Source organism: Salmo salar, chromosome ssa02, assembly GCF_905237065.1.
Source record: "Salmo salar chromosome ssa02, Ssal_v3.1, whole genome shotgun sequence".
In the NCBI taxonomy this organism is placed as follows: Eukaryota; Metazoa; Chordata; class Actinopteri; order Salmoniformes; family Salmonidae; genus Salmo; species Salmo salar.
In genome coordinates this window covers 58,206,551-58,221,165 of record NC_059443.1, presented here as the reverse complement: position 1 = coordinate 58,221,165, position 14,615 = coordinate 58,206,551, and the positions used below count along the sequence as shown (strand labels likewise).

General features: G+C 42.6%; 2 protein-coding genes across 2 annotated transcripts; both read left to right on the top strand.

Moving 5' to 3' along the window:
- Window positions 1–3,791: 3,791 nt before the first annotated feature.
- On the top strand, window positions 3,792–11,537 carry LOC106587115 (ADP-ribosylation factor-binding protein GGA3). The gene is made up of 17 exons (XM_014175138.2): window positions 3,792–3,896; window positions 4,520–4,604; window positions 4,855–4,930; window positions 5,024–5,122; window positions 5,236–5,359; window positions 5,463–5,566; window positions 5,904–5,984; window positions 6,171–6,308; window positions 6,536–6,617; window positions 6,739–6,858; window positions 7,102–7,338; window positions 7,556–7,617; window positions 7,766–8,028; window positions 8,269–8,564; window positions 8,705–8,874; window positions 9,509–9,619; window positions 9,931–11,537. Exons 1-17 carry the CDS (start codon window positions 3,857–3,859, stop codon window positions 10,039–10,041), a joined length of 2,199 nt encoding a protein of 732 aa, XP_014030613.1. The 5' UTR covers window positions 3,792–3,856; the 3' UTR covers window positions 10,042–11,537.
- A 153-nt stretch (window positions 11,538–11,690) lies between these two features.
- On the top strand, window positions 11,691–14,160 carry LOC106587120 (small ubiquitin-related modifier 2). The gene is made up of 4 exons (XM_014175153.2): window positions 11,691–11,894; window positions 12,513–12,644; window positions 13,015–13,086; window positions 13,440–14,160. Exons 1-4 carry the CDS (start codon window positions 11,874–11,876, stop codon window positions 13,503–13,505), a joined length of 291 nt encoding a protein of 96 aa, XP_014030628.1. The 5' UTR covers window positions 11,691–11,873; the 3' UTR covers window positions 13,506–14,160.
- The last annotated feature ends 455 nt before the right edge of the window (window positions 14,161–14,615 follow it).

The following is a 14,615-nucleotide window of genomic DNA, read 5'->3' as shown; positions in this document are numbered from 1 at the left end:
TCTGCTCTGGTGGTGTGGAGGTAGACCCGCTTGTAGCCAGCCTACAATGGCCATGCGTGCTTCAATTAGAAAAATCAGACTTTCGTAAACTCTTCTGGTTAAGTGATTTGGTTGTTAATCAGATCTAATAAATAATATCACATAGTGGCCACTGCCTTTGACATTAGATCATATTGGTCAACCTTTGAAAGACGAAGTAACGTTAGAATCCTCGTAAACAAATGCGGCGTCATTTTGGCGGAAAGTATTACCCCATGATACGTTTAGTTCGATTTAACGTTTGCTACGTTGAGGAAGGGTTTGTGCTGAACGACCCGATTCCCTAAAACTTCCTTGTACGGATGTGTTATTATCAGGTTTATCTTGACTGATTTGCGTATATATATATATATATATATATATATATATATATATATAATTTTTTTTTTTTTTTGTATAATCAAGCATATGTTTATTTTCTTACCTTTTAATCAAGTCTTATTAATGAAGATGTCTTATTTCACTAGCGTAGCCTTGGCCGATGTTGGTTGTTCACAATTTGAATCAGTCATTTTTCTACATTGCGTGAATATTTTATTTTGTAAAACGGTATTGCTGTTAACATTTGGAAACTGAAACCATTAAAGCTTGAATCCTTAGTTAAAACAATAACAAAGCGGCCAACCCACCTCTGTTTTGATAAGAAGCTGAGGGATGGGCCTGGAGAAATGTAACCACTCTCAAATTCATAGATAGAGCGATGGATGCAAGGACTGACCATATCAACATGTTTTGAGGCTATGCAGTGTGTTAACATTTACATTGTTTACAAACATTGGAGTAAAACAAGCTTATATTTGGGGTAAAAGAGATTCTAGCAAAAAAAATGTCATGTTACAAATTACTTTTTTGTTTTGTTTACAGTTGGGCTTATGCCTATCATATGGTCATTTTAAAGTTTGTTTCCCATACAGACTAGTAAACCACATTCAGTTTCTCTTAGAGGGCTGTAAAATAAAAGTTTACCCCGAATCCCATTTTATTACAATGAGGGTTATGGCCCGTCACGTGACCGGGCGAGGCCGCGATGGAGGCGCACCCTGCTCTAATCAGACAACAATCTGCAGCGCTCGGTTATATTGTCAAGGCAGCATGATCCATCGTTCAGAAACATGGGAATGCAGATAAAGCGTTTTTATCAAAAGGAATCCCTTTTGCATGTGAAAACACAGAATCCTACGCATTACTCCATGTGCTTAACCTACCTCACTTTTGTTTTGAGCCAACTTTGCCATTGGTCAGAAAAAGTACAATCACTTTTCACCCGGTGCTAACTTTTGCCTACTCAGGCGCCCAAACCAGATTAACAGAATACCTTCAATGATTTATCGTCATTCTTTCTACAGCCCAGTGGGTGACAGCGTGAGAAATTTGGTCCAAAGACATGTCATTTTGGTCGCAGTCACGTGGTGTCTCCCTCATATACAGTCATTATATTGTGCACCGGTCTATGGCCGTGACGTCAGCAGGCAAAATGAGAAGGGTCTGACTGCGGCCCGGCAGTGAAACTCCAGGGAAGAACCGCCCAGGGAAACCAAATCCCTCTCTAGCTTCTCTTTCTATTGGCTCCTGACTACTTCGTTGTTCTGCCACTGGGCGGATTCGATTATGCTGAGCCGCGGGGAACAAGGCAAAGGCCGTTACGTCATCGGGCGAAAGCGGAGAGGGAGTGCAGCCGCCCTTCTCAAATAGAATAGTAATCTGTGCCACTCTGTCATTGTCAACAAGGCATCATCCATTTTTTTCAATAAAATAAATGTTTGAATTTTCTCTCTCATTTTCATTGGGAAGGTAGATCAAATCTCAAAAGCAATCATTTTTGCATGTGAAAAAACTTTGAACAGGGCTTTGAACAGGTCACATGGCTCACGCCCAGGAGGCAGCCTGGTTCCAAAACTAATGCAATCAACTTTCACCTGGCACAAAACACCTACTCAGGCACCCGGGCGAGATTAAACAAACCCCCTCATTGTAGCTAAGCCTAACCCTTTTCCTAACCTGCCTAGGTGACTCCTGCCCGTAGCACTCACATCTGTAGCCATAAAATGATTTGAAAGGCTGGTCATGGCTCACATCAACACCATCATCCCAGAAACCCTGGACCCACTTCAATTCACATATCCGCCCCAACAGATCCACAGATGGCGCAATCTCTATTGCACTCCACACTGCCCTTTCCCACCGGGACAAAAGGAACACCTATGTGAGACTACAGCTCAGCGTTCAACACCATAGTGCCCTCCAAGCTCATCACTAAGCTAAGGACCCTGGGACTGAACAACTCCCTCTGCAACTGGATCCTGGACTTCCTGACACGTCGCCCCCAGGTGGTGAGGGTAGGCAACAACACATCTGCTACCCTGACCCTAAACACGGGGGTCCCTCTGGAGTGCGTGCTTAGTCTCTTGTACTCCCTGTTCACCCACGACTGCGTGGCCACGCACGACTCCAACACCATTAAGTTTGCCGACCACACGACGGTGGTAGGCCTGATCACAGACGACGATGAGACAGCCTATAGGGAGGAGGTCAGAGACCTGGCAGTGTAGTTCCAGGACAACAACCTCTCCCTCAACGTAAGCAAGACAAAGGAGCTGATCGTGGACTACAAGAAAAGGAGGGCCGAGCAGACCCCCATTAACATCGATGAGGCTGTAGGGAAGTGGATCGAGAGCTTCAAGTTCCTTAGTGTCCACATCACTAAGGACCTATCATGGTCCAAACACACCAATACAGTTGTGAAGAGGGCATGACAATGCCTATTCCCCCTCAGGAGGCTGAAAAGATTTGGCATGGGACCTCAGATACTATAAAAGTTCTACAGCTGCACCATCGAGAGCATCCTTACTAGTTGCATTTTCTTACTTACTTTTTTAAAACTGCATTGTTGGTTAAGTGCTCAAAAGTAAGCATTTCACAGTAAGGTCTTCAAATCAAATTTCAAATCAAATGTTATTAGTCACATGCGCCGAATACAACAGGTGTAGACCTTACAGTGAAATGCTTACTTACGAGCTCCTAACCAACAGTGCATTTTCAAAAAAATATGGGTAAGAATAAGAGATAAAAGTAACAAGTAAGAGCAGCAGTGAAAAATAACAATATATACAGGGGGTTGCCGGTACAGAGTCAATGTGCGCGGGCACCGGTTAGTTGAGGTAGTATGTATATTTGACTAGATGTTCAGGAGTCTTATGGCTTGGGGGTAGAAGCTGTTTGTATTCAGTGCATGTGACAAATACAATTTTATTCTCCGAATCTGTTAGGTTAATTCACATAACCTGCTTCGTTAGTTCTCCTAACCTGTATGTTAATTATCCTAATCCGCTACCTTAGTTCTATTAACCTGCTACATTAATTCACCTAACCTGCGATGTACAATTTCCTAACAGGCTATGATAATTATCCTAACCTGCTATGTAGGCTAAACAAACCATCTGTACCGACAAATTAGCATAACATCGGCTGCCTCCTGGGCTTGAGCCAGGTGCCCCTTTCAAAGCCCCAGCTCAGTGGGCCCCAAACAAAAGTGACATTATTAAGCACGTGGAGTAATGAGTAGGATTCTGTTTTCACATGCAAAAGTTTGCTTTCGCTAAAAACGTTTTATCAGCCTTACCAATGAAAACTCTTTGAAAATCCAAACATATTGTAAGGAAAGAGATGTATTCACCATGATGTAGACAACATGACCGATCGCAGCAGATTACTGTTCGATTTGAGAATGCGGTCCTCCCTCGCCGCTTTTTCCCGTTTACGACCGGTGCCCCGTGGCTCAGCATAATCGAATACGCCCATTGGTGTATCTGCAGTGAATATGGCGGATGCGGAAGGGGAGTCGCTGGAGTCGTGGCTCAGTGAGTTACATGCTTGGAAATTAAATTATATGTACTTCTTTATTAATCGTTTTAATGTTCAACAATTTGGCCATTCACAACGACATCACCAGTGCCAGCTAGAATGTACAATTTATACAAATGTCAACAATGGCTATGTTCATTTATTTATCGTGTTTTGAGTCAATGTTTGGGTCATGAGAGGTGGCTTGCAATGAGCTAACGTTAGCTAGCTATTTTGGCAACAACAGTTCATGTTCACAATGCCCACGACCCTTTATTGACTTTTGTTAGGTAGCTAGCTAACTAAGCTTCTATTTTTTGCTAGTTGTCAAGATTTTGGGAGTTAGTTTGTTAGCTAGATAGCTTAGCAACTACTGTAACTACTGTAGTTGTTTACAAATTAACCTCCAGCTGGCTACACAACTCTGTGACTAGCTAACTGGCTACCTAATTTCCTGCAAGGGCTGCCTGCATTCGACTAGATCTTGCAGTGCTTGCGTCAAGACAAATGTGCAGTAATACATGACATGTTTGGCTTTTATCACATTCAGGTGTCAGCCATGAGCAGTTTATTTTATAAAGGAGCCTATGAAAACCCAGTCAGGGATAGATATTCATGTGATCCCCCTTCCCCCTTGCAGACAAGGCCACCAACCCATCCAACAGGCAGGAAGACTGGGAGTACATTATAGGATTCTGTGACCAAATCAATAAGGAATTGGAAGGGTATGGATGCTTTTTCTGTGCTCTTCAAGTAACGTTACTGCAGGTCCCCTGGATCATATTTCAGAAGCTGAACTCATTTCTGCAGTGTTACGGTAGTAATCTCATTGTAATCAATAGGGTTTTCTGAAGATGTAATGGTTTTAACTTTTTATTGTTGTCAACTGCATAATCTCAAATTATACTCGCTTGGAACTGTTGAATCCTTGAATTGTTTGAGATTTGTTCTGATATTATATGATTTTAATTTCAGCCCACAGATTGCTGTGAGGTTGTTAGCCCATAAAATACAGTCCCCACAAGAATGGGAGGCGATACAGGCTTTGATGGTGCGTAACATCCCACTCTTACATTGAGTATTTGTAATTTATCTCTAGGCCTATAATTCTTGGAGCTTTAACATTGACTACTTACTTTTGCAGGTTTTAGAGGCTTGCATGAAGAACTGCGGGAAAAGGTTTCACAACGAAGTTGGTAAATTTAGGTTTCTAAATGAACTCATCAAAGTGGTGTCACCTAAAGTAAGTAGATAATATCAACTGTTTTGTATTGGTCCTTAATCCCATAGTTCTGTATGTCATTTGTGGCTTTGTTAAAATGGAATCCATCCAGCTGAACCCTGTTCCTGTTCCAGTATCTAGGTGACAGAGTGTCGGAGGTGGTGAAGAAGAGAGTGGTAGATATGCTCTTCAGCTGGACGCTCTCTTTACCCGATGAGGCTAAGATCAGTGAAGCTTATCAAATGCTGAAGAAACAAGGTAGGATTTCAACATAAAAAAATCACCCTATTTCAGGTTTTCATTGGTTTTTAGCCTGTACTGTAAAGTCGCCATGGCACTTCTAACTGTTGCCTTTTTTCAGGTATTGTCACAGTTGACCCTGAGGTTCCTCTGGATAAGACACTGATGCTGTCGCCCCCCTCCCGGCCCAAGAACCCTGTGTTTGAGAACGAGGAGAAGAGCAAGGTGAGATGCTTCCTTCTTATGATGTTTGATGGAAGATCTTTGTATACGGACGCTATGAATTTACTTTGTGAAGAACGTTTTAATTGTGTTATCTTTAAAAAAAAATATATATGTTTGAATTCTGTCTTTGGGATGCAAATAGCATAGGCTAGGTCTCATCCTCTTTCTCACTGGTTCTGGCATGTTTGCTTTTCAGAGCTTCAAGTTGATCGATGATCAAAGATATTTTCTCAGGCCCTGGGTTCTGTCACAGGGCTTGGCTGCTGTGACTGGACCCTACTGTGGGAAACAGACTAGAGTACTAGAGACTCTGACTTATTATTCTCTCTCTCTGTAGCGACTGGCCGAGCTTCTGAAGAGCAAAAAGCCTGAGGATCTACAGGAGGCCAACCGCCTCATCAAAAACATGGTCAAAGAGGTTAGCCTACATGCATCATCATACAGACATGCATCCAGTGATCTAGGGAGTAGTTGTGTAAACAGAGCTGCTACACAAACATCATAATGACGTTGATGACGACCATAATGACGACAAGTGATTGAATCCGACCCTCTCAGTCACTGTGTCCCAGTGGGTTTAAGGCAGACGTGTGCTGTGTTTCAGGATGAGGTGAGGCTGCAGAGAGCGTCGAAGCGCAGCGGCACCCTGGAGGAGGTCAACAACAGTGTTAAACTGCTCAACGAGATGCTCAGCCACTTCAGCAGGGACCAATCAACAGATGGCGATAAGGAGCTTATCAAAGTTGGTCCACATCTTACTTCACTATCACTATTGTAGACTCTTCCCCCTCCAAAAAAATGGAGGTAGACACTTTTTATAGATTAACTTTGTGGAAAATAAAATGAAATCGCTTCCAATACAATGAAAGTTTGCCTGAAAAATCTGTCTTTGTTGTTAATACACTTTGGAAGCATATATGAAATGTGTTTTCATCACATATTATTATTGGTGTTGCTTTTTCATTTCAGGAGCTTTACGGTGACTGTGACAAGTTGAGGGGGACTGTGTTCAAGCTGGCCACAGAGACAGAGGACAATGACAGCAGCTTAGGTAACCAACACCCCCTGAGGCCTGCCGTCTTATTGGCCAAAATAGTCAAATCCCTCCCATTGGCCATATTGATTGGTTGGATGAGCCTTCATTGTGACCTTTGACCTCTCGTGACCCCCAGGTGACATATTGCAGGCCAGCGATGACCTGTCCCGCGTCATCAACTCCTATAAGAGGATTGTGGAGGGACAGACTGTCAATGGAGAGATGGAGACACTTGGACCATCAACTACTACACAATGTAATAACATGAGGGTTCACAGATTTTATTTTCTACCAGGGATTGTCCACCTTTTCCTTTCTGAGGCCCAGGTCTGGGGATTCTTTACAAAAGTATAAGCCCCCCCCTTCATCTGAGATCACATTGGTGTCTTATTGTATTTACCATTTTGGACTGTTTCACCCTCATCTTGTGAACTTCCCAAATCATGATAGCAGCAACAAATAAGTGAAACTCAATCAATCTCTTTCCATCCCTGGCCAGGTACCAAAGACAGCAACCAGTCTGAGATCCTGATAGACCTGGCTGGTCTGGACCTCCAGAGCCCCTCCCTACCTGAGCATCCTCCTCTAGCCCAGCACCCAGACCTCATCCCAGCCGACCTGCTGTACGGGTCTGCACCCCTCCAGGATCTTCAGGCCTGCCCTGCCATGGAGGAACCCATCCCCAGCAAACCCTCTGCCGCACTGTCTCTACTGGACGAAGAGCTCCTCTCTCTAGGTACAGCACATCCTGTATCAGCAACTTTATGTCTTGGATCTGATAAGAAAGCATTCGTTTTCTGTGTGTCTTTGTGATTCATGTTTTTGACATTGAATTCACACAGTACTCACCTAATCCCCACATATATTGCCAAAGTCTCTCCCGGGAAATGTGGGTTTTCTTTATAGAACAGGAGAATAAATTGACTGATATATGGACTGTTTGTTTGTTTCAGGACTTAATGACCCAGTTCCTTCAAAAGATGACTTGAATAATCTGTGGACGACATTTTTGCAGGTAAATGGCCATTTAAGTGTCCTAACCAGTCAATACTTTCAGAAGCATTTATCTGGTAGAAATATTTATCCTTTCTGGAATTATTGATCTTAGCAATATTAGCATGACACACATTGTTTAATGTGATGTTAAACCCCTTCTCTTCCAGGCTCCCAACCCAGTTTTGGACCTGTTTGGCAGCGCCCTCCCAGCTACTGTATTCTCTGCAGCTTCTACGACAGCCGCCAGTTTGGACCAGTTAGGAGCTTCTACAACAGAGCCTGTTTCTAAGACAGCCGCCCATGTCAGTTGCCCACAATCCTCAGTGGCGGCCTCCTTTCCTTACCCCAGTGCTGCTGCCCAGGCAGTCTCCGCCTCCCTGAACCACAGTCTGCAGGACCTGGCCATGTTGGATCTGGGTAGCCCCAAGAGGTGCTCATCTCCACTACCAATCATACTTTATGTTCCTGTGAAGGTTAGATGCTAGCTAGCATGTAGCACATCATGTAACTGGAGGCTTGAAAGTGGATAACTGAAGTAACATTTAAATGCCACCAACTATAATAACCAATTGGCGTTATTGCTTGATCTATTCTTTTGAGTGTATGCAGTAGGGATGGGCGGTACAGAGTACAGTTTTAATGTACATCCATCTGTCATCATCTACTATAGCGTGCCTGGTGTGATCAACACCGGCGACCTGTTTGGGATGGGTGAGGCTATGGGTGCCACTGCCTCCCCGAGAATTGGGATCCCCGCCTCCAGATCCAGCCCTCTCCCTCTGGGCATCCTACCGGCTGCTGCTGCTGCAGCCCCTACCTTGTCGCCTAAGACCCAGGCTGATGACAGCCCCCTTCTTCGCTCCCTGTCCCCCATCCTGATTCTCCCGCTGGGGCAGGCCAGCCCAGCCAAGTTCCCTGAGATCTCCCTAAGTAACGTCCACGTACCCCTGGAAGCCATCAAGCCAAGTGAGTCCCAGGAAGACCTTAGCCTGATTCAGGGGTTTCTGGGTATTGTAGTTTGGTAAACGCAGATGGCTCAGTACAGTGGCTGGAAGTGCAGATACTGAGTGTTTTCTTCCTCTCTCTGTCATTCTGTGATGTTTAAGGCAAGCTGTGTCCTGTGACGGCCTATGATAAAGACGGGGTCCGCGTTCTCCTGCACTTTGCCACTGACTGTCCGCCGGGCCGGCCTGACGTGCTGGTGATGGTGGTGTCCATGCTGAACACGGCACCACTTCCCGTCAGGAACATAGTCCTACAGGCTGCTGTACCCAAGGTAAAGCTGACTTGGACAGTGGACACTCACACTGTTACAACCTATTCAACTACACTGTGTTCTGTACTTACACTGTGGTCTGTACTTACACTGTAGTACAGGGATAATCAACTAGATTCAGCCGTGGGCTAATTATTTTTCTTGAGCGGATGGTCGGAGCCAGAACATAATTACAGATCATTTGTAGACTGCAAATTGACTGCAAGAAGATATCATATTTTAAAACCTTGCTTACATTTGTATATGACCACATATCTCTGTGTGGGAATACTTAGCAACAGATTCCCAACATTAAAATAACTTGGAGCTAATTTCCAGGTGTTTTGACAGTGTTTTATGTCCAACAATGGAGAAAACAAAGTTTGCTCAAAACCTGGAGGGCCAATTAAAACCAACGCTGCCAGTTGGGGAACCCTGCTGTAGTTGAGGAAAAGAACTCCTGAGCGTCATTATTTTAGCCTACTTGAATCCTCACTCTCCTGACAAGTGACATGTTCAGTGAGGTACTGCTTCAGACAGGCAGTGAAGTTTGCTCAAACTATAATATTTGTGAGTTAATAAATAAATAAAATATATATATATATATATATATATATATAAACCAAAGCCTTGTTCATTCCTTCCCCCTTGCCAGTCGATGAAGGTGAGACTACAACCGCCCTCGGGAACTGACCTGGCGCCCTTTAACCCCATCTTTCCCCCCGCCGCCATCACTCAAGTCATGCTGCTGGCCAACCCACTGATGGTGAGAGTCCTCCTAGTGTAGTTAATGAGAGTTATTCATCTGATATTTGCATGAGTTGAATATGTGGTTATTATAATGTAATAATATATTCCACTTAATAGATGTTATGGTATAGTGAGTGCATACCTTTTGTCTGTGTGATCCCTGCTAAGGTTCAGGATCCATAATTTCATCCTTTAGTTGTTACTTGGTCTTTATGATTCCTTACATCACCTACACGTCTCATTTGTGTGCTTTAGTTTGAAATCGAAAGGATGCTACAATGCTAAGCTGGCATGCTAACTCTGTGTGTGTGTGTGTGTCTCTCGCAGGAGAAGGTCCGGATGAGATACAAGCTGACGTTCACACTGGGAGAGCAGCAGTGCACAGAGACTGGGGAGGTGGACCAGTTCCCCCCAGCAGAGATATGGGGGGCTCTATAGCCCCCCTAACCCCAAAATGGTGCCAAGGACAATACAGTAACACATGGTGGGGACAGCTTGAGCTTGAGTCAGTTGACACTACAAAGACTGTATTTGGGGGAGAATCAATGTATTTGTGAATGTTTCAGATACTAGTAAGTTATTAAGCGCTATTATCATTGTGCCATTTGTTACATTGTCCTTCTGTTAGGTGTCATGTTTATTTATTTATTTATACTTCAAGCCCAATCTTCTCTGAATGGAATTGTTACAGAATTGCTGCACTTTAGAAATGCCGTACAGACTTACAATGTTTGGCTTTAGAGCAGTCATATACAATTGGAAATGTAACTTTCAACGGTCAATAAGAGCCAGCCTAGCATGTGATAAGAGTGGAAGTTATCACATGATATATATCGGGCAGTTACACAAGACTGTTACAATGAACTACCAGTAATTGTCCCTGTCCAATCTCCCTATTGTCACAGTTAATGGAAAAGAAGCCCTAGACTAGTAGCATACGGTATACATATCTCTTTTCCTCCTGCCCCCTTTCACTTTATTCCAATACCTCAGTAGAAAATGATGGTGCAGATAAATGACAGTACAGATAGCTAAATGCTGAACACTTGCATAATGTTGTTGAGAAGAACTTTGTGAATATATTCAATTTAATGATTTGTATTTTTGGGAGCAGAGCGCTATATCTGGTCAGGTGGGGTTTTTCTATTTCTACCTATATATTTCTATTAGTGCTATTTTGACATGTTTCAGTTATGGGAGGTGGTGGCCTGCCAAGGTGTGTGACTGTGAATCCTTAAGTATTTATTTATTTTTAGGTGCTTGTCATGAAAGTATTGGTTTCTAGAGATGTTGTTAGCGAAGCAAGCTCCGTCTACTGCTTTGAGATCAGTTTACTGCTGAATTCTTCCCTGCATACTGAACTCTTCCCTGCATACTTGACTTTGAATGGCTTGGTAGCAATTTTATATTAGTTTGTAGAAACCTGGGGCTTATCCAGGAGGGTGAAATATCACAGCCCTTTCAGATAGACCTGTATTGAGTAGAACTTAGTTGTTTGAATAGGGAAGTTTGTCAGCTCTATACATTACATTTCTATCTGCGATGTCTCAAACCTTGCATCCCCATTCAAACAGCCCATGGTGAAGGTGCTTTGTCTGCAGTGGTACAATAGGACATGAATCAAAATAGGGCTTATGGGTGTCCCTTGCAATGTACTAGTATGTAACAAGAGTGTCTGACTATCTGTCTGTATTCAGTCTGTCTGCGTTCTGAAGCCATTTTCTGTTATCAGTACCAATGTTACAATGGGAGGACTCTTCCAAACTTCAATATAAATTGTTGCTGTATTTATTGTCCATTTTATAGACTGGCAAATTAATTCATGTGCATTAATGTGTGGTTCTTTAATGAGATTGAACAGAAGTATGTACTGTAAATGTATTTTCAAACAGCTGTTTCACCGCATGAAAAATTAAAGTCTTCATTTTAAAGAATTGCCACATGCTGTATGTGGTATGTTCATATGCTTGCCATGGCTGCCCTAACCCACTTGCGCCCATACGGACTGATTACCGGCGATGCAACACCTATAAATAATCAACTCTCTTGGAAAATGTCATTTTACTTTGTATTTTTAAGTTTAGTTTCACACCAACAAGCAACACTGGGGGCACACACTGTGGGTGCTCAGAAATGTAACACCGTGCACACACACTGAGTGCTCAGAAATGTATCGTCTGGAAAAAGCGCAGCACAGACAGCTCTCCAAACTGGCGCAGATGGAAGTGGCGCTCCTGCCGAAAGCGCACAGTCGCTGAAGTGTAGCAGCCATGGCAGACGAAAAACCCAAGGTGAGCAATGAAACGTATTTTATTCGCAATATTTACAGTGAAGATGTATTCTCGCTATGTTGGTCTGTATGATATTCTGAAAAGGTTTGAGGTTTAGAGCAGCTAATTTACTAAACCGGTTGATTTACTAGGAAATATTTCAGAATCGGTCTGGACCGCTAGGCTAACTGCTAGCGTGAAGCTAGCTAGCGAATAATATCAGTAATAATGTGCCTTTTGTGATTTATTCACGTTTTGTCAGTCAATATAAGCAGTTTAATTTTCTAATTTAATTGTAATATTTATATTGTTCATATTCATGTGTTTTCTTGTCATGATGCAACCTAGATGACTAGCTAGCTAACGTCGAGGGCCCGTGCCCGAATAACAGTATGGCAGCTAGCTAGCTACATATAGTAGTTAGCATGCTAACATGATCAATTAGCTTGATGTAAACATTGCATTGTTATGAATCGGAGTATTCCGTGCAGACCATTGCACTTCACAATAATGTCTCTATCCAATATAATCCGTGATTTGAAAGTTAGTTTTGATGTGAATGATAGTTTAGTTACTAGAGAATGTTCCAAATATCCACTCCCTTCTCTAATCATCGAATCTGTTTGGTTTGTTTTTTAGGAAGGAGTGAAGACGGAGAACAATGACCACATCAACTTGAAGGTGGCAGGACAAGACGGTTCAGTGGTGCAGTTCAAGATCAAAAGGCACACACCTCTTAGCAAACTCATGAAGGCATATTGCGAAAGACAGGTAAGGCAACATCAGCATCCATTGGCTGACAAACATGCATGTGTAGCACATGGGGATGTGTGAAACTTACTCCTCAGCCTGAAGTATCCCCACTTGCGCTAGCGAATAGCTAGCTTTTCGCGTGCCGCTGACTGGTAAGACGCTTCAGGAGGGCGGTCACGTGTGCTACAAGGCAGAGGTCTCGAGTTCATGCAAGGTATTAGCCAAATCGGGAGGAAGTTGTACTCACTAAGCAAGCAACATGACATCCTGTACACATGCACACAGACTGACATTATTATTACAATGCACAAGTTCCCTTGATTGAAGTATTGTGTATTTTACACTATTTGAAGTTAATATTTAAGTGTCTTGTGATGCCTTTCCACAGGGCCTGACGATTAGGCAAATCCGGTTCCGGTTTGATGGTCAACCAATCAACGAGACAGACACACCAGCACAAGTAAGTTGGTGGATAAGGTTTGTTATTGTTCCTCAAATCATATGGTTGAGTTGACTGTTCATTGGCAAACAGTTTTATCCTGTGCCGGGGGCTGCCTCAAGGACCACATAGTTCCCTGGAGCCAGAGGTTCAATCCCTGTTCCTCCACTTACTTTCTCTCCTGTAATCCTCTCATCTGGCTCCCCCTTTAACATTCTGATCTGAACCTGTCAATAAAACTTCAAAATACCCCCTAAAAATATATATATATTATTTTATCCTGCCCATTTGAAGCTTGTTTACTCTGGTAGAAAAATGCTTATAAATTGCTATGATGCTATAACTGATCTTGACTATGACTTTTGTTTTTTCAGTTGGAAATGGAAGATGAAGACACAATCGATGTGTTCCAGCAGCAAACGGGAGGTTTTCTTCACTAGGGTCCTATGTTCCCCACCAACACCCCTACCTCCCCTAATAATGTATTTTCTGAAACTCTGCTTTTGAATTCCAAATCGACTTCTTAACTCCTATCCCTAGGCACCCTCATGCAGATCTGAAAAGATTGGACCAATATGGTAATATCTGACTTGCTGTGTTATAGCCATATTGGATACTTCCAATCCTTTCAGGTCTACAGGAGTAGGAGTTTTGTCAATTTGGGATTCAGCATACCTAGTTCTACAAGTGTCAATACCGTTCACTCTGATATTCACAAAATGCACATAACATACTGTTGTATATTATATCACCCTTGCATTTATTCTGTACATAACTGAGTGAGGAGTCCTATTGTCAGGTCCTATTGTCAGATCCAGTTTCATGTGCTGAACTAATCCACCAATCAAAGCCTACAATTCTGGACAATGTCTTTTGGAAGGCGTGTGTAAGTTCTTTACATCTAAATCACCCGTTTTGACGATTGCTGGTCAGACTTTTCTGTTTTTATTTTCAGAGATGGATTCTTGATCTTCATTTTTTTTTACACTTATGTTGTAGAAGTTGTTTACCATGCAACTTGTATTGATGTTCTCCAATAAGCCTGCATTTAAATTGACTCATCTGTTATTGTTGAAATAAATGTCATCTTTTTTATATTTGTCTCTGTCATAGATATATACAGTGCCTTCGGAAAGTTCAGACTCCTTAACTTTTTCCACATTGTTAGGTTACAGCCTTATTTCTAAAATGTATAAAATTATTTTTTCCCCTCAATCTACACACAATAACCCATAATGACAAAGAAAAACGTTTTTGCAAATTTATAAAAAAATAAATAAACTGATTTACATTTACATAAGTATTCAGACCCTTTACTCGGTACTTTGTTGAAGAACCTTCGGCAGCAATTACAGCCTTGAATCTTCTTGGATATGACGCTATTTGGGGAGTTTCTCCCATTCTCTGTAGATCCTCCTAAGCTCTGTCAGGTTGAATGGGGAGCGTTGCTGCACAGCTATTTTCAGGTCTCTCCAGAGATGTTCAAGTCCGGGCTTTGACTGGGCCACTCAAGGACATTCAGAGACTGCTTAGGGTTTTCCTGTTGGAAG